At 39.7% G+C, this 17,588-nt stretch overlaps 1 protein-coding gene across 1 annotated transcript in view; it reads right to left on the bottom strand.

Moving 5' to 3' along the window:
• Positions 1-15,115, bottom strand: part of LOC117300225 (formin-like protein 3) — a 44,962-nt gene extending 29,847 nt beyond the window's left edge. The window contains exon 1 of the mRNA XM_033783953.1: positions 12,262-15,115. Coding sequence (XP_033639844.1) covers positions 12,262-12,504 — 243 coding nt within the window. The 5' untranslated portion in view covers positions 12,505-15,115. The remainder of the gene's footprint in view (positions 1-12,261) is intronic.
• Between the last annotated feature and the right edge of the window lie 2,473 nt (positions 15,116-17,588).

Raw genomic sequence — 17,588 nt, 5'->3', positions numbered from 1 at the left:
CGGAACTCAACTCGTTATAAGTCCTAAGATTAATCCTTTTGGTGAAATCGACGGCTGTACACATATCTTGGAAGAGTAGGGTTTAACCCTGGTGTTGCTGGTTCACATAGCCAGCACCTGTGTTTACAGGTTTCCTCAGGCTTGCGAGCTACAGTGAAAGAGTAGGGTTTAACCCTGGTGTTGCTGGTTCACATAGCAAGCACCCTTGTTTACAGGTTTCCTCAGGCTTGCGAGCTACAGTGAAAGAGTAGGGTTTAACCCTGGTGTTGCTGGTTCACATAGCAAGCACCCTTGTTTACAGGTTTCCTCAGGCTTGCAAGCTACAGTGAAAGAGTAGGGTTTAACCCTGGTGTTGCTGGTTCACATAGCAAGCACCCTTGTTTACAGGTTTCCTCAGGCTTGCGAGCTACAGTGAAAGAGTAGGGTTTAACCCTGGTGTTGCTGGTTCACATAGCAAGCACCCTTGTTTACAGGTTTCCTCAGGCTTGCGAGCTACAGTGAAAGAGTAGGGTTTAACCCTGGTGTTGCTGGTTCACATAGCAAGCACCCTTGTTTACAGGTTTCCTCAGGCTTGCAAGCTACAGTGAAAGAGTAGGGTTTAACCCTGGTGTTGCTGGTTCACATAGCAAGCACCCTTGTTTACAGGTTTCCTCAGGCTTGCAAGCTACAGTGAAAGAGTAGGGTTTAACCCTGGTGTTGCTGGTTCACATAGCAAGCACCCTTGTTTACAGGTTTCCTCAGGCTTGCGAGCTACAGTGAAAGAGTAGGGGTTACCCTGGTGTTGCTGGTTCACATAGCAAGCACCCTTGTTTACAGGTTTCCTCAGGCTTGCGAGCTACTTATGAGGCATCCTTGGTTTTATCACAAGAAATGTATAATAATAAAAAATAATTCTGATATCTTTGAATTTTTAACTTGGTCCAATTTATGTGACCAATTACAGGTGTCATAATTTATTCACGAACAAATTTCATTGACTTAAAAATAAATAAATAATTCATGCTTAATGGCAAACCACAATAGAAATTTCCCCCCAGAAGGAAAAAATACACTAAAATAATCATCCCTCACCTTTTAAAAATGAAGTCTACCCAATTGTATCGTTATTAAATAATTTATCTTAGACATATTGCCGTTGATAATTGCAGACGAGTTTATAACATATTGATTCCGAGCCCATCGGTCCCTTTAATTAATGCCAAATATGGTCCAAAGAGCAGAAAGTAATTGATGAATGGAGCCAATGAAAGGGAGTCTGTGAGGCGTTCCTCAAGCACCATTCAATATTACTGAAATGGTCTGGGCACGGACCCCCCCCCCCTTCCACACCCCCAGCATCTGGCTGGTGTCTCACCCTTGGAGTTAGACTTCCCCAAGTCCATTGCAGTAAGCTGCACTATTTGAGTTTCTTTTACTAGATTTGTTGGTATAATACAGCAAAGTCGTGTATTCACCGAGAACTCAATAAATGGCCATACTGCATTTCAACAAATTTGCAGTTGCAATTGATGTACATGTACGAAACCCCTTTCAAATCAATGGAGGCAATGGGACACTTTGAGGTGCTCGGTGACAGCAGACTTACAATGAACCACGCAAATCCTTTGAAATGTGCGCATGCTCGGAACTACGTATACAATGGAAAATGTGCATTCAACGAATGATAACATGTACAATGAAGTATGTAGGCTGGCAAAATACGTCAGGCTCCTACATTATACCTACACCTGTACAGTACAACAGTTAGCTTATCATTCACAATGGTTGATATTGAATGGTCAGACCATGGCCCAATTTCATAGAGCTGCTAAGCACAACAATTTGCTTAGCATGAGATTTCTTCCTTGAAAAAAACAGGATTACCAACCAAATATCAATTTCTTGCATATCGCTAAATACTGGTTTCTTCAGCCATTGTGTGCTTATCCTAAAAACCATATGAAAATTTGTTTGGTAATCCTGTTTTTATCAAGGCAACAATTTCATGCTAAGCAAATTTTCGTGCTTAGCAGCTCTATGAATTTAGGCCCATATCAGACTCAGTGAGTAGGAAGGTTTCAACAGAGTATGACCCTTGGCAAGCTTGGTGGACAGAGCAGCAAATGGCTTACTTTCTTGCCTGATACAAAATGCAAAATTGTTATACTGGAGTGACTTGGTGAAGTCTAGTTGTTGACACCCTTCCACCTGTCCACCAGTCTCCACATGCCAAGGTTGCTGTCAGTGGTATCAATTGATTACATCATCACTGTGTTCATCACTTTGTAGATTGGCCTTTAAAGGGACAGTTTTATATAACAAGTAAAAAGCTTAAAGGAGCAGTCACAAATAGAACTACTTCGGTAAACAACATCATCTGTTTTTTGTTTTGTTTTATATAATCATACCAGTAGAATCTCTTTACATTTTTCTCGAGTCCTGATTGGAGAATTTTTTCTTTTGTTTTGTTTGGCCTACATAAGGCATGATATTTGGTCCCTTGAAAAAAAAGTAGGAAATTGTTATCAAGTACAAGGGTTTACCTAGATATCACATGTTGCAGGCTCTAATATTTTTTATTTTTGACCTTTCATGTTTTATTAGTAACAGTTTTACAATCGGAAATCCGACTGAAGTAGGAAGAATATCATGGTTGCTACATTTATTTAGGCCTAGTTGCCAACATCACAACACATCAATCGAAAAAAATCAATCAAAATGAGCCAGATATATAGACTTGCCCAGCCCCTCCGATTTTGCACCCTCTCTCTACCGGCTACTAATACAAAAACTAGCGTCGCCAATCAAAACTATTTTTGTCGCTGCCGACAGAAGAAAAAAAAAACACCAACACAATATCTACCTTTAACTCAAAAACAATACCCACTCCAATTGATTGATTGATTGATTTCCAACAAATATTAATTAGTGAATAATACTCGGGCCACCTGTTCCATAATGAGTACACACAGATGTGTCCGCTGTTAATATGACTTCAGAAAACAATATAAAGGGGACATGGCTTAATTGCCTGCAGGCTTATGTGAGGGGAAAAATATTCAAGTGACTTATTTTTGTAGAGGGGGAAACTTCAATGTCGTACGAGGAACAATATTTTAGATCTCGGTGTAGCTGAAGTGGAAATTATAGACAGGGGGCCTATGAATTATAGACAAGATTTCAAGTCTTTTAGCACAATCTGCTTCAGCTGCCTAAGCAGCTGAAGCAGATTGTGCTAAAAGACAGTGGACATGTTCGGTAATTGTCAAAGACCAGTCTTCTCAATTGGTGTATCTAAATAAAATAACAAACCTGTGAAAATTTGAACTCAATTGGTCGTTGAATGTGCGAGAGAATAATGGAAGAAAAACACCCTTGTTGCACAATTTCTGTGCTTTCAGATGCCTTGAATTCGAGAACCCAGCTGAGGTCTCGAATTCAATTCAAGTATTCTAAGTGAGAAATTGTTTTATTTCTCGAAAACTAAGTTCAGAGGGAGCCGTTTCTCACAGCGTTTTAATTATACTATCAACAGCTCTCCATTGCTCATTACCAAGTAAGTTTTTATGCTAACCAATTATTTTTAAGTAATTACCAATAAGTGTCCAGTGCCTTTAAGAAATGTCTGCTAAGCAATAAATAAGCAGAATACTAGTTAAGAACAGTATATAAACCATGGTAGTTTGGCTGGTAACCTTTTTCTCTGGTAAGCGGGTCAGACCCATGTCCAACAGGGAGGAGATTTTTTATGGAGTGGAAAAAAGATTGAGATGCAAAAAAATCCACCAACCTACTGACTATTAATTTCCTTTGAAAATCCCTCACTTTATCATCACCACAAATCCTCCCTCACCTTGGTAAAATATCCAATTTAAAAGTAATTCCCTTTCAAACGGAAAAGGAATTTAGAGGTATATTTATCTTGCCAGGAAGGTTGCAAATAAAGTCTCCTATAAGTCCACAGAGGGCATTTTTAAAACCTCTGAACCTTCAACCAATCTCCCAAGAATGACTTCCTGTTGTCATACAAACAGGGGGTCTATTGTGCACTTCACACTCTGGCAGCTAAAACTAGCCAAGTCTCCAACTACAAGCCCCTATGGGGCTGACACCAGGGTCACACAGCCCGTGGTACATCTATAGGTAAACCTGACCACACATGCCACCAAATTTCTTAAAGGCACTGGACACCTTTGGTAATTATTGTCAAAGACCAGTTTGGTGTATCCAAACATTATGTATAAAATAAACAATCTGTGAACATTTTGAATCAATTGGTCATATTAAAGTTGCAAGAGATTTAAATGAAAGAGAAAACACCCTTGTTGAACAAATTTATGTGCTTACAGCCATTGGACACTTTCGGTAAACAGTATTGTCCAAGGCCCACACTTCGTGTACCACAACTTATATATAAAATAACAAACCTGTGAAAATTTAGGCTCAATTGGTCATCGGAGTCGGGAGAAAATAGCGGGAAAACCCACCCTTGTTTCCCCACGTTTCGCTGTGTCATGACATGTGTTTAAAATAAATCCGTAATTCCATTACCTTCTGTAAACCCTGTAAATTATGTGTAAATCAGTGGTGAACTTTTAAAAAAATTCTGTGCCGAAAGTGTATAATGGCTTTAAAGATGCCTAATTAGGGCTTCAATTCAGAGCTGTTTCTCACAATGCTTTCTATCATCAACAGATCTCATTAATCATCTCAATGTTTTATAATATTGAAAGCTGTACTTCCAACCATGTAAGTTTTTATTTATCTTTAAGAGTTTTTCCAAAGGGTACCTTCCCTTTAGATCTGTAAACAACACGTACATACATGTACAACATCATCATCAACATCAACTCAGCAATCAATTTTTTGCCCAGCAAAAACAGGGTTAATTACCAGCCAGAAAATGTCATCTGTAATCGCTGATCATAACCAATTGCCAGCTAACATTTTGGGTAAGCAACATTTTCTGCTTAAACCGCGAGGGCCAATGTCAGGATGCAGCCAAAGCACCAGCAAAAACAAAAACACTCAGCACAGATAACAGTCTGCTAAGCAGAAACCGGTCACCAGCCAAATACCTTTTTGATGAATGATGTGTTTTGGTTGGTTCCCCGCTAAGTCCACTGTTAAAGCAGCTGTGGGAAATTAGAGCCAGTCCAATTTCAAGTTTGACAAGAAAATTATGGTACAATGTAAACACACGACGAAATACATATGTAGGAACACATGGCCTGTGAAAGTAATCAGCAAGCCACAAGGATGCAGCGGACAATGAAACTACAGTGAGATCATAGAACTTGAACATGCAGCACTCCAGCCAGGGCTGTTTGCAAAAGGGAAACATTTTAAACATTGTGTGCGTCAATAGGAAACCATTGGGGCACTCAAAGCTACAGGAATAGATACATGAAGCAGGCACAAAGAATACACAAGGTGTCTTAAGTGTTTACAGAGAGCAGCTTTGGCAGTATTTTGTTAGTAATAGAAATGAAGCCAGAGAACTGATCCCAAACCGTACAAACGACATGACACTTTGGTTGGTTAACATTTTTTCTAGAAAGCAAAACTGCTCAAGCAATATATTTTTATTATGGGTTGAACAAAGAAAATTGACTAGAGTGAGGTTCAAGTGCTGCTCTACCTCTAGAAAACTTTAAATTATCAATTTCTTAAATTGTCTTAATTAGCCCAGTCAATGTACATGTACAGTACCCACATGGCATAGGTACATTTTAGCAATAGCATAAAGAAACAATGTTTGGTTTATTTATCTTAAAGCCAGTGGACACTATTGGTAATTGTCAAAGACTAGTCTTCACAGTTGGTGTATCTCAACATATGCATAAAATAACAAACCTGTCAAAGTTTGAGCTCAATCGGTCATCAAACTTGCGAGATAATAATGAAAGAAAAAAAACCCCTTGTCACACGAAGTTGTGTGCGTTTAGATGGTTGATTTTGAGACCTCAAGTTCTAAATCTGAGGTCTCGAAATCAAATTCGTGGAAAATTACTTCTTGCTCGAAAACTATGGCACTTCAGAGGGAGCCATTTCTCAAAATGTTTTAACCCATCAACCTCTCCCCATTACTTGTTACCAAGTAAGGTTTTATGCTAATAATTATTTTGAGGAATTACCAATAGTGTCCACTGCTTTTAATTACACAATTGTTGTTGTTGTTCCAACCCAAGCTACTAAAAACCCATCAGGACAGTTTCCCTTGATGGTTTACATAACAAATATTCAACTAAAAACAGTGAGAACTGTATATTAGGTAATATTTCTAAGTCTTTTATCGAGACTCAACTACAAGGTCGGGTAAAGTCATTGGGGAGATGGAGATGGAGAGGGGGCGGAGAGTCAGTAAGACATCTGGAGATCCCCAGCATAAAAGCAATAATTCACAATTGACAAGTGGATTATTTATTAATAAAGCCAACAATACAGTAATTTAGAGCACGGTTTAATGAGCCCATTGTTGTCTGAGAATAATATGGAGTGGAGAGGGGGGAGGGGGGGGGTAATAACGTTATATTATTGACTATCATCAGCGATGATTCACAAAGTTCTGTGTGGCATACAAAGGCCAGTTCATGTGTAGCTCATTATGAAGGAGTCATATAAAAAAAGAAATTACGCAGCAGCTAACCAAGGACAATTGATGACTTATTATAGGCTGACGTAATATAATATAACTGTTGTTATTTGGTTAACCATCTATTTGGTTGACGCGTCAATTTTTGTTGACTCTGGCTGGTGCTTGTTTCTGCTTTAAAGCAAGATTTTGTCTTTTTGATTGAGCAATATTTGATGTGATAAAGCAAATGAAGTTGGACCTGGGAACAATTTCAGTGAGCTGCTTTAACTAAAGGATATTGACCATGTGACCTTTGTTTACAATAAGTGTGACCTTGTGCATTCTTTGGCAAGTCTAGCAGACAAGATACTGCACTGGTTAAATGGGAAAGTTTACATTTTGTGTCATAATTTCCACATAAATTCAAGAGTTGTGAAAGTAACAGCTTGACAAGTTCGAGATGTGCCCCCTTTCATCATGTCAAAAGTTGATAAGAATCGGACAGTGCAATCTCCATAAAATATAAGATTTTATGTTTTCTTCCATTGAGCTGTGTACAAATCGTGCCAGCAGGAAGTCCAGGCTTGGTGGCTCTTTTGTAAACATGTGATGTCACAGGTCACATCATAAGGTCATGTTAGAAAGGGCAAGGCTATTCTCATTTTGCAAAGGCCACTTGCATTGGAAAATCTTTTGGCAAAGACCAGGGCAACAAAGACCAGGGCAACAAAGACCAGGGCAACAAAGACCAGGGCAACAAAGACCAGGGCAAGAGAGACCAGCCGTCAATTTCAAACTCTTCCTAACTCAGGATTTATCTTAGGATTTAGGACGAGTTCAGTTCCGTATCCATAGACGTTAAGACGCTTTGAACCCATCCTAAGATAGTATTAATCCTAGCGTTTTGTTAAATCGGCTGCAGGGCAACAGAGGCCATTGCCTTGTGTGTAATTCCAGGCATGCTAAAAATTGAGCTAAGCTGGGCCTGGAATGTTTATGTTTGAAAGGGCACTTCCATTGGAAAATCTTTAAGCTTAATGGGAAACTTTTGGTCCTTGCCTTGGTCGCTCCCCCCCCCCCCCCCTTTCCAAATATGCCCATCAATATTCTGACTTTTTTTCTAGGTAGTAGCATTGCCCAAGAACTGTATTAAATAACCGATTTTTTGCTATGAAAGGCGCCTTCTTGTAGGTCAAACTGTATGCGCGTCCAAATGCGTATATCAAAGAAGCACGCAGCGCGCAGCATTCCGGTTTGATTTCTGTGGCACATGCATGCACACAACCACACGCACACGCGCACAGACGCCATCTTGTAGGGCAGATATTTGAACGGTGACGTCATATTCAATACAGTCTATTGCTCTATGGTCTTAGCATGGATGATCTCGCGGTCAGGGTCTGCCCTGATGTTTTTCAGTGGCTAGCCAGAAGGACCAGTTAGCTTGTCATTTCACGGAACGCCAGCTTTTTCACTGGTCCTTATTTGGGGTTTCCTTACAACATTGTAACAAGCAAGGGACTGTCACTTGTGTAATTTGAAGCAATATGGACAATCAGTGGTGGCAGCACTGGCAAGCAATCAACTTTGCCTGGCTAACTAGTTCGACAGAATTCTGACTGGTCCTTTGGGTGTTCTAACTGGTATTTTGCCAGCAGACCAATGTTAAGGGGAACCCTGACTCCCGCCCTATCAATATCATCCACTGCAGTATTGAATGATAGACATTTGGCCTATAACTTTTTAAGTATACTAGCAGGCATATGACATGTGGTGAACCAATCTACAAACTACACACACACACGCTATACACACATTCTGTACATAAACACGCCACCAAACACAACCTCCGCAGTTGAACGTTTTCAAATGATAACCAAGACTGCATAATATTACCAAGGCTACAAAGATTTTGAAAGACCCAGTCACAACATCACTGTAATAACCACAACAAGTCAACAAGGTGTTCATAATTAATTACCAGAGATAATGAGTAACACAGCCCCTCCCATTAACCACACCCCAAATAAGAGAGCGACCACGCCCTTGTATACATCCCCCCAGGATGTTAATGCCCGTGCCTACATAATCAAACATGAAGGGCGTGGGCCATCTCTTCTGCCCTGGAGGGAGGTGCTGGCTAAATTCCGAAGAAGTGCAATGTAGTTAACGTACAGCTTCAATTGAGTGGAAATTATGACTGACTTGTTTTGCTACACAAGCTTCCTGTTTTTATGCGACTGAACTTGCAAGGAGGAGAAAAATTGTGAAATAGAAATTGACAAACTACTTTTAGAAAAACAAAAGGACCACAACAGCCACATTTGAACTGGTCCATTAACCATACATTGTCTAATTGCTGGCAAATAGCTGCCAGTGGGGAAATCTGGATTTAAAGGGAGGGTGTTGGTAGTTATTTAAAAAAAAATCAAATCACCATAAAAAAACTTATTTGGTAGAAAGTTACTGCAGCTGTGTTGACAATGTATATTATTTTGAAAAACAATTTTCCCTTCAACGAAATGTGGTTTTCGAGGATTAAAAACATTTAAATCTATGAAGTTTCTCAGAATGAGAACATTTCTACGGTGATAAAATCATACATCATTATTATTTTTTCTTTGGTAATGACCCTACATGTACCGCTACTTAAGTTACAATGTCAGGAAAATTGAATATCATACTGTATTTTCTCAAGAATGACAAGACAATTTGTATCCCAACACAACCTTTAAAGGCAGTGGACACTATTGCTAATTACTCAAAATAATTACTGGCATAAAACCTTTCTTGGTGACGGGTAATGGGGAGAGGTTGATGGTATAAAACATTGTGAGAAACTACTCCCTCTGAAGTGCCATAGTTTTCGAGAAAGAAGTAATTTTCCACGAATTTGATTTCGAGACCTCAGATTTAGAACTTGAGGTCTCGGAATCAACTATCTAAACACACACAACTTTGTGTGACACAGGTTATTTTTCTTTCATTATTATCTCGCAACTTCGATGACCGATTGAGCTAAAATTTTCACAGGTTTGTTATTTTATGCATATGTTGAGATACACCAACTGTAAAGGCCAGTCTTTGAAAATTACCAATAGTGTCCACTGTCTTTAAAGTTCAAAGGTACCATACAGGATAAGGATAAAAAACTTCATTGTTTAATTTTTGGTCTGGAAGATTATGTACTGATAATGAAGTTCATAGTAATAAAGAACTATTATTTCTGAAATAAAGTCACAGTCGATGAAATGAAGTCTGAAAACCTAAAAACACCAATGGCTGATTTTGGTTGTAATACAACCAAAATTAAAAGGACAATGTGTTAAAAAATGCTGAAAACCGTGCATTTTGTTTGACTTTTTTTCTCTCTCGACTCACACAAAGGATTAAAGCCATTGGCAGTTTTGGAACAGAAAAAAAATAAAAGTGCACAGATTTATAAATAATTTACAGGGTTTAAAGAAGGTAATGGTGACAGACTTCTCTTGAAATATTATTCCATGAAATGCTTTACTTTTTGAAAAAACATTAAAACAATATCAATTCTCGATATCGAGAATTACGGATTTATTTTAAACACATGTCATGACACGGCGAAATGTGCGGAAACAAGGGTGGGTTTTCCCGTTACTTTCTCCCGACTCCGACGACCGATTGAACCTAAATTTTCACAGGTTTGTTATTTTATATATAAGTTGTGATACACGAAGTGTTGGCCTTGGTCAATACTGTTTAAAAGTGTCCAATGGCTTTTAGATAATGATACGAGAAAGTGACCTAAAATATTAGTTGCTGAGGTGCAGTAGTTTTTAAAAAATGAGTAAAACAATGTCATGAAAATATGTTTTTACATGCTAAATTAATTTTCGTCTCAAGATCACTGAGACGAAAATTATTTTCATGACATTGTTTTACTCATTTCGCAAAAACTACAGCACCTCAGCATGTAATATTTTCAGGGAAGCTTTCTACTGTCATTATCTTCAAACTGTGTAAGTTTAATGTAAATCTGTGGACATTGTGTTTTTTTGTCCTACAAAAAGTACCCACACCCTTTAAACCATTTAAACTAGATCTAAATAATTCAACAGTTTATTATTCTTGTCAAGATTATTTCCTATCCGACACAGCATCTTGAGTCATCCATCGATCATAATAATTCCCTTATCCTTCCCATCAAGAGATCAAAATGGAATCATATCAACAATGATTGATGGGGGATCACGGAACACCAATTTGAGATGTTCTGCTACAACAACATAGTAATAATAGTACTTGATAGTAATTTAGTTTACTTTTTTGTTCTTTGCATTTTTACCCGTGAAATTTATAAATGAATGAATGAGACGAAAGTGTTGATGTTTTGTATGGGTTTCTGAATTCAAGTCATTCACATGTTTTTTTTTGTATCACTGGCTGCGCCCTAACCCTAAGAGTGTATTTCTAAATTCAGGTCTTCAATTTAATCTTTGAGGAGGGGGGGGGAGGCAAGGCCGTTTTCATTTTGCAAAGGTCACTTCTATTTGAAAATCTCTAAAAAGTCTATTGGAAACTCTTTTAGGGTCACTAAGTCCAGGACTAGGGAGCAACATCGACCATGGCCTCTGTTGCTTCTGTGTAATCCCAGGCATTTAAATTCATCAGAATCCGATAGCATCGGCAATAACTTTTTATAACTGATGTTATTCACTTGTTTTTTTTTACTGGCTTCTCCCTAACCTTAAATGGGTGTATTTCTAATTGCAGACCTGGAATTTAATCTTTGAGAGGGCAAGGCCATTTTCATTTTGCAAAAGGGACTTCTATTGGAAAATTGTCATGGGGCACCAAGGCCAAGACCAACTGTGTAATCCCAGGCCTGTAAATTCATCAGAATCCAACAGCATGTATGATATAAACTTCATATGAAAATTGAATCTCCAATCTCACCTGAGTTTTGGACATTCAACTTTGTCGACATATTTTATTGCACCAATGGGAGCATTTCAGATGAAATCATTTGCAGTATGTTTACAACCATCTTTATAACAAGTAAGCTTTCAAATAGAAATTAAAAAAGAAAGAAGCTTGGAGGGAAAAATGTTGTGTCCCATCCAGTACAATGTACCTTGCATGATGAAGCAATTTGCAAGTTGCATGTTGCAGCATGCCAAAACATTCTAATAATAGTAAATGCAGTACAGAACTAAAGAAGCTGCACGTATGGGCAGAAAGTGCATTCAAAAAGAGGTTTAAAGCTAGGCAGTTCTCAAGTTGAAATAGCTCGGGCTAAACATTATATGGTAACACCTTCTCCAGAAGACGATCAGAGCATACTGATCAAAACGCTGAGTTGAAACAACGGTTCTTTTCAGAACCACCCCAACTCATTTAGAGATCTATAGTCATGACATGGTGTTACCGCAAAGTTTCAAATCCTACCAAACAATAATGTTTTTTAAACAGACAAGAAGTGACAAGAAGTGTGAGTAACATTAAACCTGTTCTTATTGTACACTTACATATCTATTATATATCGTTGCGGGACCTGCTGCTAAAACATAGGATTCTAACTGCCTCTAGCTACCGGGGCAATCTCGATAGTCTAGTTGGTAAGACACTGCTCTAGAATTGCAAGGGTCGTGGGTTCGAATCCCACCCGAGTATACAGTGCTAACACACACATTGGTGTACGGGTAAAAACCAAAACTAAATACACTTACATATTGTTGCCAGGCTCTGTACTGCCTCTGCCGACTCAGGAACATCTCCGTGGGTATACTCTCAATAATATGCACACTATGGTGTTTGTCTTGATCGGCCTGGCGGGACCGACTCGTACGCCTGGCCCTGTACTGGATAGAGCCCCGCAAAGACTGTGTCCGTGTCAGCGCCGATCTGCCAACAACACCATTATTGGCATCTGGGAGGCCAGTAGCACTACTAGCTGAAGTTGTCTGCCCCATTTTCGCTTGCTTTTTCTTCTTTCAAATATAAAATCCGTAGGGTAAAGATCCGTTTGGAAGCAAGTCTCCAGGTGCGGTTTTAGAAATGACTCTGCTCGTTGTTTTTCTTTTCCAGCAAAGTTTTCCTTAATCGAGCGGCCGTCTTGAAGAAGGTATACGAACCCCCATTATCAAGCTCATATACACAACTTCCTTTCGTTCATGAGAAAAGGAACTTGTTTTCCTTCTTTCAGGGGGTAGTGAGTCACGTCAAGCCGGCAAGTTTCTCAAACTTAGCCATTGTTAAAACTTCTTCTCCTGGCGAACGAACTCTCCTAACATCCACGAGAACATGTATTCCAAACAGTGAGTATTATAAATCCACATTCGTCATGCTCGGACGGCCATCTTTCTTTTTCAAGTCTGAACGTATTATTCCTCAGTGCAACGTGATGACACTATCAGCGTGTGTGCGTGTTGTTACCTCTGCGTAGAACTCAGTCTAAGCCTCAGAAGTTAAACCACTGGCGTTCCTGCCGAGAGGGGGGGGGGGATCTAAACTCACTCATTCCTGATTGCCAGCTTCCTATTACTGTGCCACATACGATGGCCAGCGCTGTGATGTGAGTTACAGTGGCAGGCCTACTATACTCAACCTGGTGAAGGCAATATTATTTCCTGTTAAATACACGTATAGCACAGAGAGAAACATACAGGGTACGAGGGGACACTACACTCTATACAAACATCTGAATCATTAAAAAATATGTCCGGTGTTCGTCTCTGTCCTTACTCTATGGTCCAAGGGGACCAGACCAGCTCCCTCGATGAGTTTGGGGGATGAAAAATCAAACATGTATACCTGACTCATACACAGGGATACGTCCATTTATGATATATATTTATAGAGAGGGGGGTAAAATTAGCAAAGATTTATAAATAGAGTAAATTCATGGCTGCTAACGTCATTACGAGGAAGTTTGTCCACATTCTGTCATGATAAATTTCCCCCGAGTTTTTAAAAATATTTTGTTTTCAAAACCAACAATGAAACGTCCTTGCAATGTTCTCTGTGCAGAATCCCACACTCTGAATGATGTAAATTGACGTTGCAATATTATCCGAATATGAAAAAGAACAACTACACAAGGGAGTGAGACCGCGTCGGCATTACATACTTTTCACGTCCAGTGACTAGATATTCAACCATGTGTTACCGATCAACACAAACATCCCTCAAGCCACCCTGCGAATTATTAATCCTACACGCGGAGTGTCTGTTATCAAATTTGTCAACTCCCCAGGTAATTACGCTCGTAGCAGTCACATAGGCATTAATTTATGGAACACTTTGGCATCATGAAGCAGCGTCGACCAATAAATCCTACTTCGGATCCAATTTTGGTTAGGGATGCCATCTATAGGGCGGAACAATCCACGTGAAACCACTTTCTCCTGAACAAATTATGCGCCTATATATATAAATCCGATGAGCTCACTGTAGAGTTTGGGCGTTGAGCTTTACGCATTGGTACAGATTTTGATGAAGATTCTCAACAGAAAACTTTACAAATCAGTCAAGGGTTATTAAAAAAGTAAAGTCCAAAGATGATTTTGAAGATTGGTTGAACATCTGCTGTTTTTAAAATGTATTGCGTTCTCTGCTCTAGGTTGTGAGCCTCCACTGCTTGGTTTGTACACAGGGTGAGTGGTTGACTAATGCCATGCTACACATGATGCACTTTGATTGGTAATGGTGTAGTTACTAGTAGTTAGTAGTTGCAGACTGAGAGGGTTCAATGACTGACCCCGAGCATGACCTCAGGAAAAACCGGTCTCATCGACTCTCTCATAGATACCCGATGACTTCTCAGAAGCTGATCAATCCTGATGTTCAAACCAGAGTACGAGATCACCCTGTATGTAATAAACACTCTAGATTCTTGCACACATATCCAGCCTGCTTCTAAATCCATACAGCTATACAGTATACCCACAGCCGCTCACATTCACCAGTCTGATCCCCGACTGGAACACACACCGTATGTTTATTTATGACACACTTGCAGTCAGGCTTGGGGTATATTACCCACAAGGGCATGTCTTTGTTCTCCAGTCTTTGTTCAAAGTGGGAGTCTCTGACAAGGCACACACCAGCCACTCACCCTCGGGCACTGGGTAATTAAGCCAGGCAGGAGTACCCTCCCATTTTAAGACCAACTCCCAGTGGTATTTGGGTTAAAATACCCCAGACAGACTTCAACTGTTCAACATTTTCTAGGCTTCCTGGATCAGATGTTTTGATTTCACTTTGCGAATTCCAAAAGGTGTAAACTAAAGCATCCACAATTGAAAGTCCATGATAAACATATGATAAACATAATACTAGTGTTTCCGGAAGGGAGTACAGTTTGTGAAGAGGCAACACAGTCAAAACAAACTCCACTTTGGATGCCAGCTTTATCCTCTTGTAGCTATCCAATCCACTGGGTGTTCATATTGACTCCAAGGACAATCAACTCCTCCGCGAAAAATATCAGCGTGGCTATTTTTTCCCCCGCTCTTGTTTTGGTTGGCACAGCTGGGATTGTGTGTGTAGTACAGAAGCACTTGTGAACTTGAAAACTTGAATGATTCTCCCGCTCCGATCACAAGTGTTGGGTAAATCCTTGAGATATTTTAACTCCAGGCCGGCGGAATGCAGGTAAACAATAAAGACCTTTTGTTGTCAAGAGGTGAGAGAGACTCCTGCATGTTTCGGAGTGACCTGATAAAACCATACAGCCATTCAATGATTAGATCGGTTGCAGTATGTGCCGAGAAAGAAGGAACACACAAAAAAGGGCTTTCGTTTTTTTCTGTGTGCAAATGTAAGTCATGGGATCCTATATGTTCTGTGTGCAGAGAGGATTTAAAACCAGAGCATTCACAGCTTGTCCCGCTTGCTTTATGGAGTTAGCACATGGTTGGTTTTATGGGGTGCTTTTTTCCCCATCCCTAAGGGGACCACTTATGGTCAAGGACTGATGTGGGATTCGGTTCCAGCCTCACACACCACATGAACTTGTTGGTTATTACTGAATACATAATCATCACTTTCCAATTGGGGCACAAGAAGGGTGGTCTGAGGGGCCTCATACCTGCTGGAATGTTCTCCTTTTTTAAAGACGCTTGACACTATTGGTAATTGTCATAGACCAGTCTTCTCACTTGATGTATCTTAAAGACACTGGACACTATTGGTAATTGTCATAGACCAGTCTTCTCACTTGATGTATCTCAACATATGCATAAAATAACAAACCTGTGAAAATTTGAGCTCGATTGGACATCAGAGTTGCGAGATAACTATGAAAGAAAAATACACCCTTGTCACACGAAGTTGTGTGCTTTCAGATGCTTGATTTCGAGACCTCAAATTCTAAACTTGAGGTCTAGATATCAAATTCGTGGAAAATGACTTCTTTCTTGAAAACTACATCACTTCAGAGGGAGCCGTTTCTCACAATGTTTTATACTATCAACCTCTCCCCATTACTCGTCACCAAGTGAGGTTTTATGCTGATAATTATTTTGAGTAATTACCATTAGTATCCACTGCCTTTAATGCTGTTGTGGGTCAAGTGGTAGGGGTAAATACACAGCCCTTATTAACGTCGATCATTAAGTGGTTTGTTGTTTGTTTGTGGATTTTTCAGGGAGGAGGGGGTGTTAATCCAAGATGTGTTAACAACTAATTTTGGCTGGCCATTCCTTAATTGCTCCACTCCATCTTTGGCCAAATCATCACTCCTCACCGTAAAGGAACAACACGGTTCAAACGAGTCCATCTCCCAAGCCAGACAACATAAAAACTACACCTTTTCCTTGTCTCCCACAACAACAAAACTCTGCAGACACAGAACCTGAGTTCCTAAATAATTACAGTGCTACACAGTTCTCTGGCTACACCATCACCATTGTAGATTTGTTTTTAACAAATCTGAAGCCTTCTGTAAAGTCTAGGAAGCAAATTGGAATTATCCCAGTGGGGTGCTCCCCCTATGAACTACAACAGAGGAGAACATTGAAGGGAAACCACATCACAAATTCCTAGCAAATTAGCCAGGTCACTGATGCTTGCAGTTGGTCCTATAAAACGGGCCACACAGAAAGCAAAACTTGTGAAAGTGAAACCCTGGATCCAACCATAGATAGAGCCAGGACCAAATCCAACTTCCAAATCCAAATACAATCTTGGCTGGGTACTGGTACCATAGAGCATATGCTGGTACCCTGTACACCCATAAAGGTCTCACCATGAAAACCCCAGACAAAAAATTTGTTTAATTGTTTTTACCTACAGCATGCACACCGTATTTGATACAAGCTGTCACAGGGTGGCTGTGTGATTTCATTTCGCTATTTGATTTCATTGAAAACTAGCATTGTAGTAAAAGAGACAAAATATATAACTATTTGGAAACCTCACCATCATCAATCAATGCGCCTTATTTTTGACCGCGCGAGGGCGCTATAAATAGTACTTTTATCACTTCCGGGGGTATACGCGATTCGCCCTGCACAGATTAATAGGCGTTCTGTCACTAGTGTTGCGCCGTAGTTTCAATTTGTTTTAGAGGTGGATTATAACGGCTCCTTTAAAAGTCTTATTGTCCGTGATGGATTAGATGTCTGTGGTGGTAATGTGTTCCAATCTTTAATAACTGTTTTGGGTATGAATGAATATACCCCCGGAAGTGATTGAGAGCGCCCTCACGCGGTCAAAAATATGGCCCATTTTGCTCTTCACATTATTTAATAAAAGAACACAGTGTACTTAGTGTTGTCCCAGATTCTGTGGGGAAAATTCACTGTCATCTAGGGTGGCTATCGAACCACAACCATCCAGAATGCACCACTATGAAACCAATTCAAGATTTCCTTTTAATCTAGGCTACATGTATACAAGACCTGAAAATTGCTACACTGCAAAACCAAAACTTACAACTCCTCTACTAGAAATTTACAGCTTAAAATGTATAGCCCCCTGGTCACTGCCTTGGTGCCCTTCAAATGATCCAGTAGAATTTTTACAATTGCCTCATTGGGCCGGTTGCCCTTAA

The sequence above is a fragment of the Asterias rubens genome, chromosome 15, assembly GCF_902459465.1.
Source record: "Asterias rubens chromosome 15, eAstRub1.3, whole genome shotgun sequence".
In the NCBI taxonomy this organism is placed as follows: Eukaryota; Metazoa; Echinodermata; class Asteroidea; order Forcipulatida; family Asteriidae; genus Asterias; species Asterias rubens.
The sequence above is the reverse complement of the archived record's forward strand: the minus strand, read 5'-3'. Positions and strand labels throughout refer to the sequence as shown.